Source organism: Leopardus geoffroyi, chromosome A2, assembly GCF_018350155.1.
Source record: "Leopardus geoffroyi isolate Oge1 chromosome A2, O.geoffroyi_Oge1_pat1.0, whole genome shotgun sequence".
NCBI classification, from domain to species: domain Eukaryota; kingdom Metazoa; phylum Chordata; class Mammalia; order Carnivora; family Felidae; genus Leopardus; species Leopardus geoffroyi.
This window is the reverse complement of record NC_059331.1, coordinates 34,822,054-34,841,070: the sequence shown is the minus strand read 5'-3', so window position 1 is coordinate 34,841,070 and position 19,017 is coordinate 34,822,054. Positions and strand designations below refer to the sequence as shown.

The 19,017-nt window shown below is 40.9% G+C and overlaps 1 protein-coding gene across 4 annotated transcripts in view; it reads left to right on the top strand.

Moving 5' to 3' along the window:
- SUCLG2 (succinate-CoA ligase GDP-forming subunit beta) overlaps positions 1 to 19,017 on the top strand; it is a 328,227-nt gene that overhangs the window by 128,673 nt on the left and 180,537 nt on the right. For all 4 annotated transcript variants that reach the window (XM_045493474.1, XM_045493473.1, XM_045493477.1 and 1 more), the window contains exons 3-6: positions 3,666 to 3,765; positions 4,802 to 4,892; positions 9,195 to 9,347; positions 11,113 to 11,202. In XM_045493474.1, the coding sequence (XP_045349430.1) occupies positions 3,666 to 3,765; positions 4,802 to 4,892; positions 9,195 to 9,347; positions 11,113 to 11,202 (434 nt within the window). The remainder of the gene's footprint in view (positions 1 to 3,665; positions 3,766 to 4,801; positions 4,893 to 9,194; positions 9,348 to 11,112; positions 11,203 to 19,017) is intronic.

The following is a 19,017-nucleotide window of genomic DNA, read 5'->3' as shown; positions in this document are numbered from 1 at the left end:
GAAAACATTTCTTATTTATTCTCTTTAGGTTATGCTTTTCTTAATGAACTTAATTTTTTTCTTTGTATATTTAATAATGCTTCTAAGAATGTTTGTTTTCCAGCATAGGACCATAAAAATTGGCATAAAACTTTGTTATTGTAATTAGAATGAAACTTGTCATAAGAAATGAAAGGAAAATATTTGAAAAAGTATTATTTTAATGTGGCTAATAGAGTCAAACAAGACCATGGTGTGGGGTTTTTTTGAGGGGGGGGTGCTTTCTAAATGGCTATAAATATTGTTCTCATAAGAGATTTGGTAGTTGAGAATCTTACATATTTATAAGCTTGTCAAATATGTCACAGTGCTTTTTCTCCTAAAATATATATAAATCATAGTAAACTGGTTTCCATCTAACCAAGAGGAATCCTAGTTGTGAGCACTGTTCGTTATCAGAAACTAACCAGAAAGGGAACAAAATAAAGTGAATGCATTGCACATTTACGCTGCTGCATATAAGAGTAGTAGTTAAGGATAAGGAGTTTGGAGTTATACATACCTGGAATTTTCCACCTCGGAGTCCAGTACTATGGTTATCAGTACAGAAGTGTAATCTGTTTCCATACAAAAGCTATTAGAATAGATGTTATTTCTCCCTCCATCTCTTTTTTTAGCTTGTTACCCCTAAAGTATGGTTAAATCGTCTTATGGTAGACAAACACTGGATTTCGTGTCTGAGATATTCTTCTGTAATTTTGCTTGGGATTAGGAGAGTAACGTGAAAACCCAAAAGAAATCCAAAAATGTGTGTATTTGGCGAAATCAGATTTATTTTAAATAGAATGGAAACAGTGACTGTGTGAATCAGCTTGGTTAATACTGGATGAGAAGAATAGCTACTGTTGAGTAGGATTTGGCTGCTTAATTTTCTCCCCTCCGAATAAATAACTGAATTAAATTACTTCACTTGAGTTGCAGTCAAGATGAGACAAACTTGCTTTCTTTTAGGCTATTGATGTACTATACTGATTTAACATCTGAGATCTAATAAGAAGAGATGATTTTAGTGAGCTTATTTTCGGCCTGGGGTGTAAGTTGCAGGAGACATACCTAGATGGGATACAGTTTTTTCCTTTGTCTTTTGCCATTTGTCCCAGTATGGCTTCACAGTGCCCAAAATGGTTGTTTGGTCTACCAGCTTGGTGGCATGGAATCCTTTGACCCGTGGTCAAATGGTGACACATGTAATTGACAACCACTTCATTGAGGCTACAACTGTTTCTTTGTCTTGATGGTTCATGCCTAAGGCTGATTTAATTAAGCATATCTAGTGCCAATTAACGATGCCCAATTAGGTATTCTGTGTGGCTTTCAAGTGTTGCTGCTGGAGATCTAGAGAAAAGCATCTCTTTCTTCTGGATGACAAGCATGTGAAAATTGATAATGGCAATGGAATGCTGGTTATCTTTTTTAAATAATTTGAAGGGAACACAATTAAAAATTTGAGTAGACCGTATTTTTTCTATTTGATGGCTCCAAAAGAGAAATAGGAAATGTCTTCCTATATACCTTTATTTTTTTGGTTAATTGCTAAAAATAATTAGCGATGATAGTTACCATATTTTGACTTCTTTTTAATGTGCCAGGCATTGAGATAAGCACTTTACCTACTATATTTCACTTACTCTTCACATCATCCTAACACTATAGATTATTATAGCCATTTTACTGACAGGCATATCACTTTTCCCTTTCTGAGCCTCAGTCTCCTCCGGTCTACAAAGAAAGTGATAGGCAGAGTGAGAGATTTTAGGTCTGTTTAACTCCATAGTCCGCGCTCTTACTGCTGTTCTTAGGCGCAATAGCCAAGATACGAAATAAATTCGTTTTACTTGGTTTCTTTCCTGGTGAGTTTCTGGTAATGAGCTGTCATCCCAACTTGCTCTTTACTCAGGTTGATGTGAGCCAGTTTATCCTAAGACATGGGTTTGACTGATGTTGTGATGGTTCATATCTAGGGCAGCAACAGGTGTAGGAGGACATCGAGGGCAGCAGAGAAGGAGCCATGCTTGCTTCTGGGAGAAGGTGAAGCCTGGTTTTCTGAGTGTTAAGAAAATTTAGGGGAAGGGAAGACCAACGAATAAAGACCAAGAACTTTCATAATCTGACTACCTCAGCTGGAGTAGCTGTCTTACCCAGTGCTGTCATAATGTCAAATCTTGTTGTAGCTCCTTGTTGCCTTCATGACAAAACCCTCTGTGGCTCCTTCTCTTTGAACCTTTGCCTGCTTGTCTTGAGTAAGAAGAACAATAATAGAAATAACTGAAACAGCCAACGCTTACAGAGCCCTCCACCTTCCATGAATGGTGGCTGACACTAGCAAACTTATTATTACTATTATTCGCCCACATCTGCCTGAGTGGAAATAATCCTTTTGATTCTTTAGAAGATAGAAAGGTATTAAAATAACTAAATGGTCATGGCAGTAGCCTTTCATTAATCATATGAGTTTCAGGCTCTTGGGATAAAATATTCACATGCATTGTCTAAATCTTAAACCAATCCTCATCATTTTTTCACAGTTGGGTAAACAGAGTCTCAGAGACATTTAGTAACTTGCCAGGTGTCGTCACCTGGATGAGGGACAGAGTCCTGATGGAAACCCAGTCTGCAGATTCTAAACCTGGTGTGTTAAACCAGAAGGCTATTAGAGCATTATACAAGATTGACTTAGTTTTCTGATGTTAGACAAAGAGAAACGACAAACAGAGGGTGCCAGCTGTGGCTGAAGATGTGTACTATTTGGTTTATGAAACATGTTTGATTTGAGGGCTGTTTGTTTTTTTTCCTTTTGTGGTTGGGGAGGTCAGTGTCCCTCTTTGCTCAAGACCTTATTTCTGTCACTGGGCTGCTTCATGCATTCAGCTTTCAAGCCAGGCGCATGAAGATGTTTGAAGTTTATGACTCAGGTCTCAAAGGTCAACAGGTCAACAACAGGCAGTACCTGCCCCCCCCACCCCGTTCCTTGAGTATGTCGAGAAACAAAAATTCCACAGCCACCTTCCTCCAGGATGTTTTGTTACCCTGCCACCATTTCAGAAATATTGCTTGCTTTCAGGTTCAATCCATTTCCTCCTCCCTTATCCAGTCCCATCAATATATAGAACAACTGCTCAGAAATCTGGTGGTTTCCAAGAATACAGTTATTAACTGCTCTCTTTGCATCTTGTCTTAAACGTCTCCCCTATGTAATCCAGTCTTCCCTTCGACATCTCAGCCGGCTGACAGGTAGTTAGTTCTTCTGACTGGCAGATTGGTGCCTCAGCCACATGAGAGTGTCATTACACAGTAAAATTAATACCTCCAGCCTGGATTTATTTAGCATCTTCTGACACTCAAAAGAGCAAGGGAACACATGCCTTGCTTTCTCTTGGGAGGGTTGAGTATTAGATTAAACTGGTAGGAAATATTTTAATGCCCTCGATAAAGACTTTGTATTTAGGTGCATTGATGTTTTTTTTTTTTTTTCTGGACGTTTTTTATGCCTTTATTTTCAAAGTTGGTTTAATAGAGCTTTTACAAACACTTTTGGAAATTAGGTGCATTTCCACGTTCCTTGTTGCTCAAAAACAAAACAACAACAACAGAAAAACCCACTACTGACTCTGGGTTTTCTTTTTCAGATGCAAAAGAAATTGTTTTGAAAGCCCAGATCTTAGCTGGAGGAAGAGGAAAAGGTGTCTTCAGTAGCGGTTTGAAAGGAGGCGTTCATTTAACAAAAGAGTAAGTCTGGAGGTGTTACTTCTCTGTCTTTTGGCTAAGTATTAGTGGAAGATCTTACTCATGATTGAAGGGAGCATTGAGAAAAATGGTTGGAATGGGGTGGGAGCAGAAGGTAGCAAGTAGAGGAAATGAATTATAGGTAGAGGAGGGCTCTGGCAATGCTCCAGTGTTCTTTCTCCCATAAAAGGATTTTTTCCTCACTAATTGGTGAGAAACCTGACACTCCTTCTGCCCTAGACAGTCAGTGATCCATCATAAATGTTGAAAATGATAACACAAAATAAATGCTGCCGCCATATTGTCACTTGCCTATTCTGGAGCCTGCAAGTGGCTCCCCATTGCCAGTGGCTTCACTTGTCCCTCCTGTCTGACAGTCTGAACCTTCCCTTATCATGGCCTATCTCTTGTGTCTGCCGGCACTGCCCCTGTGCCTCTCTTCCGCCACATACCTTTTCATTATTTACTTTGAATCATACCCTCTCCCTTATGCCCTCATTGGCCAATACTTCTCACATTACCCAAGTCAAGTTTTTGTTATTCAGCTCTTATCTAAATCTGTTGTGCATTTTAGTATTGTCTTTCTACTGTGACTGTAACTTATTTTGGGCAGAGAGGATAGCAGAGGGAAGCAAGAATCTCCCCTTTCCCTTCCCTTCCCTTCCCTTCCCTTCCCTTCCCTTCCCTTCCCTTCCCTTCCCTTCCTCTCTTCCTCCTTCCCTTTCTTTCCTTCCTTCTTCCTTCCCTTTTTTCAATCTTCCTTCCTTCCTTCCTTCCTTCCTTCCTTCCTTCCTTCCCTCCCTCCCTCCCTCCCTCCCTCCCTCCCTCCCTCCCTCCCTCATATATATTGTTCTCAGTGAGCCTCTGGTACCTTGCTAGGTACCTAGTACATTAGCAGAAAGCCTTGTGGACTCTGTGAGGGTGGAGCTGGACCCTGTGCAGCGTGGACATGGGGACATAACATGCACTCTGCTTTAAAATAATTTTCACCGTAGACAATGTTTTTGTTTTTTCTCTTTCCCTTTTCCTTCACTCCTAGCCCTCAAGTTGTAGGCCAGCTGGCTAAACAGATGATTGGGTATAATCTAGCAACAAAACAAACTCCAAAAGAAGGTGTGAAAGTTAACAAGGTAATATGAATGCTTTTGGTCATTTTCTGTGTATGTGTTACAAGAAAAGAAAATCACATTTCATTTTTGACAGTCTGATGAAGCAGTGCACTTTGGCCATGTGCCATTTTGTTTTTTAAACTTCTTATAATCTCTTTAGGTTGTGGTATGACTTTGAGGAGAAATAAAAAGGGTTCTGTGATAGTGTGAGTGTTTATCATCGTCAGCATTTAGTAAACGTAGGTGCGGGTGAGTGATCAAAACAACTGCTTTGCCTTTCAGAACATGCTGTTTAAAGCTGGAAAGGGCTTCGTACTCAGCTCTTCCTGCTGATAGCTCTTCCTGCTCAGTGCAGGACATTCTCTGCTCCTCCACCACCCCATTTCATTATGTATCAGAGTTACCTGTGATGTTGTTTTTCTAAGTGTCACTATACCTTACTTTGAGTTTAGTAGCGTTTAAAGCCATATTATTCCTGGAATTATGGAGTATTAGTGGTCCTTTGGGGGTCTGAAGTGTATATAGGCTGCACATCATACACACCTGCAGAACTTAGAGCCCTGTGTGAAGTGGCCTGCCTCAGGCATAAAATTGGGGTGGCGCAGTCGAGGCCAGAACCTAAGTCTCCTCCTGTCGTTTTGTTTGCTGTACCCCCCTCATCAATGGAAGTACCAGAACTCGCTACCTGATTTGCAGGACCCAGTGCCAAAACAAATGCGGGGACCCTCGTTCAAATTTCAAGTCACTTACAACAAATAAGACACCAAGAGACCAAGAGGAGGACCCTTCTGAGTTTCGGCCCCTATAAGTTTGACTATAAGGACACACCCCAGCCCTGGCAGGCATAGATCGTTAAAAGGCCCTGTCATAATGGTGAAAGGGGCCCCAGCATTTTGGGGAGCAGATTAGATAAGGTTAAAAGTATACCCAGGTTCTGCCAGTGTGTTATGCCTAGAGAACCTGAGGTAGTACATTCTGTTTTTAATTTTCAGGGTGAGTTGTGTGGAAAGTTGTTAACATGATGAAAAAAAAAAAAAAAATCGCTGGGTGGTTTACTTAGTGTACTATGACAGGGTCTATCTTGGTCCCAAAGAGGGAGATGGAAATCCTGGTGGTCCTTAGCTCTTTCACTCTGAGAACATAAAGCTTTTATAAATGTTAGGAAAGCATATTGACAAAACTGGTTATGCTGTTTTCCCTTTACCCCCACTTCTCACAGTTAAGAACTATTTAAAACTCAAAAGTGTTTTGTTTTGATTTTTGTTTGGCCCAACACAGTACTTGTATTTGCCTTTTAAATCTGATTATGAGCCCGTGCCTTTGTTAACTTCTTCAAAATTTGTCCATAGAGGACATGATAAGTATTTTTTTGTTTGTAGGAATTCGTTGTTTTATACGAATATATTTCTTTTTAGATTGTAGTTTGTGATACTTTTTTAAAGCATGTAAAAAATACCTAAAGCAGATTTGCACTGTGTGGTAATGCATAAAATTAGTTTGTAGATAGGTTTTGAAAGACTGAAGATAAGTGCATTCCTGTACATTGAGTCATTGCTAGGAAACATCTAGAATGATTTACTTTTAAGTAGTGGTTTTTTTCCCCCCTGATTGTAAAAGTGATTCACACACATAAAAACTTCCAGTAGTACAGAAATATAGAAATTAGAAAATAAACGTTTCTTGGATTCTCACCACAGTGAAATATCGTTTCTGTCCTTTTTCTGTATAAAATGTATGTTACCCCGTTTCTATAATAATATTATATGCGGTTTTAAGGAACATGCATTTTTTTTTTTACATAGGAGTATCTTGGACATCAGTAGAAGTCCCCCAGAAACTTTTATTTCTAAGTTTGATTGAGAAGCTGTTTAAACACACATACGTACATTTATACACATCGGATATTTTTTTCTAAGTCTGTGCCAATGCATTTTAGGTGTGTTCCCTAGAAAAATAATAGGGGAGGTGAGACTGCACTCCTCATTATGTTCTTCACGATTCAGTACCAGCAAAGCTTACTGCTCTGTAGCAAGCAAAGTTCAGAAACCGAATATATTTTTAACGTTATCTAATCATGGCCCTGTTGCGAATAGTTTGTGCACTGGTACTCATCCACAGTTTCAACAGCACCATATTAAAAACAAAAGCAAAAACAAACCAACCAGCCAGGTTCAGTGGTCCAGTAGGGCAAAGTAAGTGAAAAAGCTTTCTTTCCTGGGGGACTCCACGAAAAGGCTGTGCTGATGATACTGTTTTTGTCAGTCACAGATGAAGTCACATTATTGAGACGTATCTAACTGAGTTCCTGGTGGGATGAGAGCGTTCGTGGAATTCACTGGGAATGTTTTCTTAAAGAGTGATACTTTCTTTCCACCAAGCAGGAGCCAGTTCAGACAGCAGCTGGTCTCTCACAAATAGAAATTTGATGGAACGTACAGAACATCTGTCAACATTTTAGAAGATTAAGAATAGGACTCTTGAATGACACGTCTCCTAAAAAGTTAGAATGTTGTGTTGCTTCTCAGAATAACTACTGAAAATCATTAAATCTTGTTCTCTAGACTAGCTCTTATTAGATAGAAAGTGAACTTGAAAACAGAATGCTTCTATGAAAATCTTAACACCACGTGCCAAGAAGTATTTCCTTCATAGTCCTGAGTTACCATTTATGATAAAAGAGTCAGTATGATGCCTCTTATCAGGTATTTTATTTTTAACCAGTGATAAATTCCTCAAGTGTTTGAAAAGAAGAAATTTTGAGTTCATTTCTTTATAGCATTTTAGGTCGTCATATGTTTATTCCATTTCATGTGCCTTAAAAATTTGTGGTTTTATGACATCTGGGTAATTAGCAAGAAATGCTGTTTTATCTGTGACTTTATTTTGTGAAACCTATTAGTGGACTACTTTTAGGAAAAGCTATGTAAATGCTTTCATTATTTTCACTTCTAGTACTGATGATGAATATTCTTTTCTCTTCTCTTCTCTTCTCTTCTCTTCTCTTCTCTTCTCTTCTCTTTTCTTTTCTTTTCTTTTCTTTTCTTTCCTTCCCATCCAAGACATCTTTTACCATTTTTATTTGGAGTGTCATTTGGTACAGTCTCTCTCTCTAAGGCAGTTTGATAGTACTTAACATCTTAAATATGGAGAGTCTAAAACCTAGCCATCTTATTTCTAGGTACCTTACTATAGGGATATAAAAACAAATGAGTGAAGATATACACACAAAAATAAGCACTCAAGTGGCATTTGAGAAAAACTGAAGTCCATGTAAATGTCGGTCAGTAGGGATATGGTCAAATAAAGACTGACATATAAGTACCATCTAGTCACAATGAAGAGAGAGAATGTTGGAAAGATTTCCAAGCTGTAATATTAATATTAAAAACAAGAAGAAAGAAAAACATTCAAGCACGTATAATATGCTTCCATGCGCACTACGGTAATGCTTGTAGATGTATAGGAAAGAGAGAAGTCAGCAGTGATTTTTCCTGGTAGGCCTGCTGCACACAGCTGTTGTGGTTGTGCACTGAGCAAGACAGACAGCCGAAACAGTGAGAGCAGAATGAAACCCTTCCATCCCATTTGTCTCTTGCCCAAGCACAGTCCTCGCATACACTGGACCATATCCTCCCAAAGGTGCTACTTTATCTGATGATCACAAACGTTTCATATGGGCTCCTGATCACCCTAACTGCTGAGGCCCGAGCTCTGTATATGTGCAGCTGGGGGCTGCTTTCACTTTGTCATTTATATACGTCTAGTACCTTTTGCGTTATTTTTGAACACGCAAATAGTATATTTGTAATATAAAAGGAAGCATAAATTGAATTAGCAATACAGTTGATCAATGAGATAGAGGCATATATACATATAAAGCATCAGATGTACGGTAAAAGAATCCTTTCTGGGGCAGCAAACTTGGTTTTCCACTAGTGTAATCTGAGAAAAATCAATGTGGCAATATGTATGTACTGTTAATGTCTCAAATTAAAATAACAACTGCTTCCCTGGAGTTTTTCTTAAGTGTCAGGGCTTCTCAAGGAAGAAGAAGAAAAAAAAAAAAAAAAAAGATTAAAGTGGGAAAGCTCCTTGAGGCAAACCAAATACCTGTCACTTGAGCAAGTTAGCAGGATCAATTAAGGAGGTGAAAATGGGCATTCTGTACCATGAAAGCAGAACTCTCAAATCTCTGGGAGGTAACTCAGTGGGTTTGAAGAGCCTAAAATGAAGCTGTTTGATTTGTGTAGCAAGTTTATATAGATTTCCAAGTGGGAATGAGCTTGATGCTGAATTAATTTGACTTTCCCACTAATGTGGTAGGTGATGGTTGCTGAAGCCTTGGACATTTCCCGAGAAACCTACTTGGCCATTCTGATGGACCGGTCCTGCAATGGCCCCGTGCTGGTGGGCAGCCCTCGGGGGGGCGTTGATATCGAAGAGGTGGCCGCTTCGAATCCAGAGCTTATTTTTAAGGTGTGTTTGTATTCCTGACTATGCTGTGTTCATTGACTATTGTTGCACGAGCTGTTAAAGATTTAATGTGCAGTCTGAGGCTGGTAGCAGCACGTTCGTTCCTGGGATTTACGGCATGAAAGACCTTGAGTCCTTTTTCTTACTTAGCACTAAGCTGAGGTTGGGCAGAACCAAGGTATTCCCTATCCAGGGTCTTTTTCTTTGCTTTCCCCCTCCATCCCTTTATTCCTCCTTCCTGCCTTTTCTTCCTTCCTCATTTCTTCCATACCCTGCCCCAAGAATTAACCAATGGGAGAGGACTGTGGTGTTTCCATTTCCCCCGGTTGACTCCACCCCACCGCACAGTGTGTATGATCCAGAAATCCGCTCCTAGGACACCAGATGTGAGCTGGAGACTGCCATGATGTCTTTCAGTACAGCTTATGTAAACCGGAATCCTTCAGAGGCTCAGATTCTATCAGTGTGCTTCAATCCTTTAAAGCTTGCCCTTAGTATCTGGTCACAGATCTGGCTGAGGTCAAATCCTAACTCACCAGCAAGCATCTCAGTGTTTCCAAGCCTCATTGTTTTTGAATCACTTCAGTGATTTCCACCCCACAGAATTGTGAGAAATAATGAGGTGATGTGTACAAAGTGCTTCTCAACCTACCTCAGCTGTGAGAAGAAAAATCTACGGTCTTTAGAACTGTAATTCTGGTTTTTAATTTGGGGTTCTTGGTGTCAAAAAATCACATTAGAAATTTTTAGCAGAAAGATTTATTATTTCTTTTAGAATGTGATTTTGTTTCCCTTCAAAAAGCAGGAATTTTTTTTTTCCTGAACCTCTTTGTTTAGATCAGGTACTGATACTTTGGGTGGTTGGTTTTGGAATATTTTCACCAACATTACATCTTTTAGGTTAGCTAGCTTGGAAGTTAAGTTGAGACTTTACATTCTAGCTTACCAATAATACCTACTCATTTTCAAAATTACTGTGATTTATTTATTTATTTTTTAATTTTTTTTTTTAACGTTTATTTATTTTGAGACAGAGAGAGACAGAGCATGAAGGGGGGAGGGTCAGAGAGAGGGAGACACAGAATCGGAAGCAGGCTCCAGGCTCCGAGCCATCAGCCCAGAGCCTGACGCGGGGCTTGAACTCACGGACCGCGAGATCGTGACCTGAGCTGAAGTCGGCCGCTTAACCGACTGAGCCATCCAGGCGCCCCAAAATTACTGTGATTTAAACAAGCCATTCCATTTGTGAAGAGAACACCTGAAATAATGTATATGAACAGCACTTAGTATCTTGGAGAGAATGGCACTTTGTGGAGCTCAGGTATTATTAATAATTATCATCATCAATAGGGTATTTAAATCATACGGTAATATTTAACCTACATATGACAAGCTCTAAACTTAACAGCAATATTAGGCAGGAAAACCTTACTCTGGAAGTCTTCCAAAAGATGTCATAAAAATTAACTGACTAAATATTCGTCGGTGCCATCTGTATAGTAATTAAAAGTGAAAACTGGCATCCGATTGTCTTGTCAGCATGCCACCCTGAAGAATTACATAGTTTTTGGAAAGGCTGTGTTTTAGATGGTCTGCTAATTAAAACATACCCTATAGGCAGCTGCGGTAGCCCTGCTCGGAGATCTTTGGAAAGGTGCCACCCTTGAATTACTCATTTGCAAATAAATACTGGGCCTTTTCTTTCCAGGTTGTGAATCTTTTCATTTGCCTGTCTTGAGTTTTCCTTATTTTATTCATTTTTTCCTAGGAAGAAATCGACATTATTGAAGGGATAAAGGACAGCCAAGCTCAGAGGATGGCAGAAAACCTAGGCTTCCTTGGGCCTTTGAAAAACCAGGTACCTGAGCATTTGGAGGCCACTGTGCATATGACTTGTTTCAGAAAATGTGTGCTACCTTCCTTACTTGCCTCTGATGTTTGTGCTTCTCCAGGACCCAGGGTTATTTATTTGTCCAACCATTTTTCCCCAGTCGTTTGTGATGAAGAAAAATATTTCCCTTGCGTTCTAGAAAAGGGTGTTGATGAGATGTGTTCAAATATACGTGTGAGCGTTGTGCGCGGATACATGCGTTTTGCTGTGTATGTTAGTCTCTCTGGTTTTTTCTGCAGCACTACAGTGCCAGCCCATGAATTAGATGAGGCAGCATAGTGGTGAGAGGGACAGGCTGTAGAGTCAGGCAGACCTGAGTTTGAATCCTGTACTGCCATCCAGCATGCCTGATTCCACCCATCTGAATGTCTGTCATCGTCTGTGAAATGGGGATAATGAGAGGCCTCTTGTTAGGACGGAGTAAGCCCAGTACACAGGTGCTTAGTCAGTACTCCAGAAAGGTCAGCTGTTATTGTTATTAATAATACACATTACTTAACTAATTGCTATTCTTTCATAGCTAATGGGATTTGAGATGAATATTAATGGCCTGAAAGTGATACTTCACTGAAAACAGCTTAAATTATGCCAATTTAATAATCATATCTCATGGCTTCAAAGACAGAAAAACTGTCCTCTGAGCTGTTGGGGGAGAGACTCTGTCTTGAGCTTCACAGTTCTGCGTTGTCCTTGGTCCAGCCCACCGAGCTGCATTGGGTGTTTACATGAGCAAGCTTCTTTGTCTCACAGTTAAATGAGAAGGATTTACTGGCTGTTTTCTTCCTTCTCCACTACCAAGAGAAGCCACCTTAATAACCCAAGGTCCTGTGTGTATGTATATGTGAGTGTGTACATGAGTATGTGTGTGTTTCCTGGGACCCCCAATGGTTCCAGAGTATTTCCTGCTATTTAGCTGGGCAACATTCCTCTAATAAAACAGATTTCACACTCTTTTCTTTTTCTTTTGATTGACTCTATCTCTAGAAATTGAAGGCTGGAAATAGGCAAATCAGAGAAGGGTAAAGCAGAGTAAGACTTTAAAAATATCTACGTTTGAATTAAGAGAGGACAGCACTTACTTGAACTTGGGAGGAAAGGCTCCCTTGGTAGGTGGAAGGTTCAAGATGGAAGAAGGGGCAGGAACATGTGGGACTAAACCTTAGCAGGAGAAAGAGCCAGGACTCAGTGGACAGTTACAAGAACTAATTGTCACTTCTGAGACTGTCAAAGAGATGTCAAGTTAGTGACGTGCTGAAAGGAAGTTATCGTGGATTCCTGAGTAAGGGCTGCCGTGGTTGGAGTCACCTCCTGAGAATGAGGTCACTAATTAGCTTAGCCGTCCACTTGACACTTATTGTGGGACTTCTTGTGTAGGGGTGTGGTCACTGAGACCGTTCTTCCATAGGGTCCCCATGTTCTAGCGACGCTGCCCTACAGTCCGCTCCAGAATGTGCTCCATAACCCTATTCACATTCTCTGTATGCCTCTGCACATCGCTGTCTGTCTTACTTACTTGCAGTCGCCTTTGTAGATCCTGGTGTGCACCATGGAAGGGGCATTGTCAGCTTTGCTCACTGCTCTGTTGGAAGCGAAGTTCTTGGCAGGTATATCAGATGCCCGCAAACATTCGTCATATGCGTGAATAGGTGCTACAACACGTCCAGGATGTCCACTTCGAAGAGCTTCCTGGGGAGTTGGTGATAGGCAGGAGAATAAATCTGGAGCGGGCAAATCTGCTAACCCCTTGGCTTGACAGCTCAGGAGGTGAATGTGACAGAGAGTTCTAGAGAAGGCAGTAATAGTTCTAGGCACCCCAGAAGATAGTTTCCACCACTCTTCATTTAGAAGAGAAATTTAAGAGTCATAGCTCTTTAAATGGTTGAATCACGTTTTTTCCAGCACCCCAGACACTCTGGGTTTAAATGAATTACCTGCGGAAGGAAGATGAGCATGCAAGTTCTCAGGGGTCATGAAGAGCTATAATGTCATTGTATTTTTGACTTAAATGTGCTAAGGAAAGGAAAGAAGTTTTGAATTCATTTTTTTTCCTGTTTGTTTTTTTTTTTTTTTTCCATTGCCAACCAAATGAAAGCCTTTAAATCTCTGTTTGCTCAGCAAAGTTGGAGTGAGCTCTCCCTGGGTGCTGCTCACTCTGCTGGACCCTGGAAAACATGATGAGAAATAGCCACTGTTCTCCAGGGGCTCCCAGAACAGTGATCAGGTGCTGGTAGCAATTATAGGGACAGGGAGTAGGAAGGAGCGTGAGGGTAGTCCTAGTTGTAGGTGTGTGGGAATTTGTTCATCTAGGGACAACTGATTTTATTTGTACACTGGGAAGGAGACTGTATGTGTGCTGGAGTAGTAGATTTGGGAATGCATTAGGATGCTTCCTTAAGCCACAGGGATCAGTGAAATGTTCCAGAAAGTCAGTGTCTAGTAAGCAGAGGCTTACTCACAAGAAAAGGAGACTTGGGAGGAGGCTCCCAAGAAGAGAAAACATGAAAATTTTTTTATGTTTTTATTTATTTTTGAGAGAGAGACAGAGTACGAGTGGAGGAGGGGGCAGATAGAGAGGGAAACACAGAATCCAAAGCAGGCTCCAGGCTCTGAGCTGTCAGTACCGAGCCCAGTGCAGGGCTTGAACCCATGAACCGTGAGATCATGACCTGAGCCGAAGTCAGATGCTTAACTCACTGAGCCACCGAGAGCTCCAAGAAGATTATTTAAATGACCATCGATCAGTGATCCTTTGGTCAAGAAATGGTACCTTCAAGGTACCTTAGATTCAGTGTGACCTTGAACATTACTTAATTTTCATCTAGGATATGGTTTAGGCATGTGGAGGCTGTGCTCTCTTGGATGAACAACTTATAAAATGATTATCTTGTAAAGTTACTAATATCTTTCCAACCCATGCCTGTTGTGTCTGAACTCAGTGAGGTATTCATGTTAGACTTAAAGAAATATCACCTGGTACAGAAATTACCAAGTATGTGTTCCTGACAGAATTCATTTCAGCAAGAATTGGTTGAAAAGACTAAAGCCACAGGAAAGCAGAAAAGGACTGAAAATTCATAGATCTGTCAATTGTGTTAGTTATCCTCTATACTATTAACTTCTTTTTTTTTCTTTTTTTTTTAATGTTTATTTATTTTTGAGACAGAGAGAGACAGAGCATGAGCAGGGAAGGGGCAGAGAGAGAGGGAGACACAGAATGTGAAGCAGGCTCCAGTCTCTGAGCTGTCAGCACAGAGCCCGATGCGGGGCTCGAACTCACGAACTGTGAGATCATGACTGGAGCCGAAGTCGGACGCTTAACCGACTGAGCCACCCAGGCGCCCTAATACTATTAATTTCTGAAACATAAGCACCCTGTATTGTCAATATGCAACTTCAGTATTTAAGCTAATGAAAAGATTTGATGGGTCCAGTTAAAAAAGATCACCAATACCTCTGGGAATGGTTTGTCCCTCTGGCTAGCTTTAAGAACTGTGTGTGAATGTTGATGACATTGGTTCCTGGAATCAAACCAAAATATTGCTAAAATTTTTAAGCTGTTCAAACACTTTTGAAGGTACCTGTAAATTTGTCAGGGTTTCGTACATATGGCCCAAAGGATATTTGATTTTAGGCATCGTAATTTTTTAAATTGCTTAGCAAACAACCTTAAAATAACATTAATTGGTGGCAAAAGAAGAGAAAACAAATAGTCTGTAGAGTGTGGTTATGAACTGAGGAAGTAGGTGGCAGTAGGAAGCTGGCTGCCTGTAAGGTAAACAGCAGAATGTTTCCTTTGACTTGTGTTTAGTTTATTCTTTAAATCTGAACATGTTTGGAAAACTGGGGAGCTAACCCCCACTTTTCCCAGGCCCTGCCATTTCTGTTGTCGCACCTGCTCAGACTGCCACATTTGCCTGCCTAGCCTTCACAGTCATTTACTTGGATGGCCTCTGGAACGGGGCACGTTCGATCTCCAAGCCAGGCTGGTTCTCCCTTTTTTAGATCTTACATCGCAGATTTTGTAACACGTATCCCTTAGAGATCTCACAACGCAAATCTAATCATGCTTCAGTCCTGCTCAAAAAAATGCTTATGGTCCGTCTTTGTACAGAAATGAACAGTTCTAACAATGAATACCCCCAACTGCTGTGTTAGTATGTGATTGTAGTGGCACTAATGTTTAGAAAATTTGGGCTTCATGGTAAGTTACGTTGATAGAAGCTTAAGAAACATTGTTTCTTTTTAAAAATTTTTTCATGTTTATTTATTTTTGAGAGAGACCGAGAATGAATGGGGGAGGGGCAGAGAGAGAGGGAGTCACAGAATCTGAAGCAGGCCCCGGGTTCTGAGCCATCAGCACAGAGCTGATGCGGGGCTCAAACCTATGAACCACAAGATCATGACCTGAGCTGAAGCCAGATGCTTAACTGACTGAGCCCCCCAGGTGCCCTGAGGCTTAAGAAGTTTTGAAGTGACCCAGTTATCCGCTGACAAATAAGTGGATCCGCAACAGAAGGTTGTTTAGCTTTGAGAGAGAGGAAGATTCTGACGAGGCATGGACGAACCATGAGACATTGTGCTAAGTAAAATTAGCCCGTCACAAAAAGATACGTACGATTCCATTTATATGAGGAGCCTAGCGTCGCCAGATTCATAGTGATGGAAGGTAGAATGGTCGTTGTCAGACTAGGGGAGGGGAGAATGGGGAGTTGTTATTTAATGGGTATAGGGTTTCAGTTTTGCAGGATGAGAAAGTCTTGGAGCGTGGTTGCATGACACGGTCAGTATACTTAACACCATAGGAATGTACACGTAGAAATGATTGGGATCGTGAATTTTATAGTAAGTGTATTTCTAAAAAGAAGAACGTTTTCAACGTTTATTTATTTTTGGGACAGAGAGAGACAGAGCATGAACGGGGGAGGGGCAGAGAGAGAGGGAGACACAGAATCAGAAACAGGCTCCAGGCTCTGAGCCATCAGCCCAGAGCCTGACGCGGGGCTCGAACTCACAGACCGCGAGATCGTGACCTGGCTGAAGTCAGACGCTTAACCGACTGTGCCACCCAGGCGCCCCGAAGAACGTTTTAAAGGACCTGGGATAAGATCTTATATATGTAGGCACCCAGAAGATTTTTTCTGTTATGTAGTTTCTCCTCATTATCCAATCAGCCATTAATTGAGCCAGTATTTTATTGCGTGTTGACTCTGCACAGAGGCTGTGTGGGTACAGGATAGCCGGCATGCCTCTCTCATGCAAAACACTGCAGGCCCAGATCAATGGCCTAGAAAACCCCCCGAAATACAAGTCTGTTTGGCAGTGAGTTACATATCAGCTTTGCATTGTAACTCAAAATCCATTTGGATTAAAAAAAAAAAAAAAGTAAACATCAAATAAAAGAAATTTTACAGTATTTGAAAAAACTAATTGGAGAACCTCAGAGTGAGACCATCCTTCTTAAAGTCTGACCGAAAGCTAGAAGCGCTGAATGAAGAGTTCCATTATTACTGTTTTATGTGGCAGAAATAGCAGACCCATGGGTGAAAGGTAAATGTTAAAGGAGAAGAATACTTGCAATTTACATGGGATGATGAGCTAATTCCCTTCATGTAAAAACCCTTCTTATAACTCCACGAGAAAAAGACTAAAATCTCAACAGAAGAATAGGCAAAATTCACAGAAAAGGAAATACAAATGTCTCTTAAGCTCAGAGAGTAATGCTTAAATTAACTAATAGTAGGAGTAGTCTATATGAGAGACCCATTTTTACCCGGCATACTGGCAAAGATTGATAGCCTGTGGTTGTGAACAGAAAAACAATTTCTATGATCCTTGTTTGTGTAGTGGGAAATTAGTGAGAGCTTCTACCAAGAATTAGTTAAGATGACCTTTTATTATTTAAAATCCCCTCATCTCTTTCTTTGCTCTACCCTGGGGAATTTATCCTTTAGATATACATACAGAAATGGATAAGGCAACATTTTAAGTAATGTCAAGCTATTGGAAACCTAAAGGCTATTGTTTGAGAGACAGGTAAACTGAATTATGGTAAATCCATTCAATAAGCTATTCTGTAGGGGCGCCTGGGTGGGTCATTCGGTTAAGCATCTGACTCTTGGTTTCACCTCAGGGTCACGGTCTCATGGTTTGTGGATTTGAGCCCTGCATCAGGCTCCATACTGACTGTGGGGAGCCTGTTTGGAATTTTCTCTGTCTGCAACCTTCCCATTTGTGTACTCTCGCTCTCAACATAAACTAAAAAAAAAAAAAAAAAAAAAAAAAAAAAAAACTAAAAAAAAGATATTATGTAGCCACTTACAAGAATAAGATCATTGTATTTGTGTGGCTGGTGAAGGCTTTCTAAAATCTGTTAGGTGAAGAAACAAAGTATAGAACCAAGGTGGTTTTTGCTAGAAAGGTGAGCGCAGAATATGCGTACTTGCACATACACAGACTGTCCCTCAGTGAAGCACCAGCCGGGAAGGGGGCTGCTGCTGGATGAGACGGGAGCCGTGTGGCTGGGGAGTCTGGTGAAGATTCATAGGGTGACCCTGGTGTAGCCAGAAAAAAAAATCAATATTAAAAAATATTCAGTCTTACTCATTATGCGTGTTTACTTATAGCTACTGGGTTTCAAATTAGGATTTAAGAAAGTTTATATAACTATATACATATATGAGAAAAGAAAGATATGTATGTGTATATATATCTATGATAAAGACCATGTGAATTTCATTTCCAGGAGTTTTTCAGTCAGTACTGGAACAGAGAAAGTACTCTCAGTGTTTCACCACAGTGGGACTTTATTCTAGGGACTTGGTTACAAGGTGATTCAAGAGTTGAGAAATTCCAGCATGGGCAGAGGCAAGGTAGAGCTAAGCCATAGCAGGAAATTGTTGCTCCCTGCATGCTGGAGGGACCACGTGAGAACGTGGTATTTCTGTATCTTGGGATACAGAAGGTAGAACCCTGCTGGGCTTCTGGTGGTTGCTAAAGCCAGTGAAGGAGATGCTTTTTTTTTTTTTTTTTTTTTAATATTCAGTTTATTTTTGAGAGAGATTGAGACAGCCTAAGCATGGAAGGGGCAGAGAGAGGGGGAGACACAGAATCTGACGCAGGCTCCAGGCTCTCAGGGCCTGACATGGGGCTCGAACTCATGCACCATGCAATCATGACCTGAGCCGAAGTCGGACGCTTAATGGACTGAGCCACCCAGGCGCCCCTGGAGGAGCTGCGTTTGCAAAGCAGGAGAGGTGTCCAAGTACCCCAGCTTTTCCATTTCTCCTACCTCTCGTCTCCTTCCACTGCCTCCCATTGGCTGAACTGCGCTGGAAACCATCTAGCCCAGGAGCCTTGGAAACTCAGCCTCCAAATGTCAGCTCCCCTGATATACATAATAAGGATGGAGAAAAGCCAGAACTGGGTCTGAGGACAAAAATGCAGGGCTGGAACGATGAGCAAAAATGTTGCCAAGGGAAAATTACGGCTAGGCAGTAATAAAAATAATAAAAATTTTAATAATAAAAAGATGGCCCCAAGCGTGAGACTGATACCCAGCATTTAGCCGTAATTGTACACAAGTCTTGCTGTGTTGCATCACAGGTGTTCACTACAGGTGTGAGCTTTCCAGGGTGGTGTCAGGCCTCCTTTGTGATGTCTTCCCCTCACCCCTGTTCACACAATGCCAGCATGCTGTGACACAGGCCATGAATAAAAGTTGGTTGAAAACAATGATTGGGTGAGTGAATTTCAAGCAGCCTTGAGAAAAATGAAGTCAGGGCG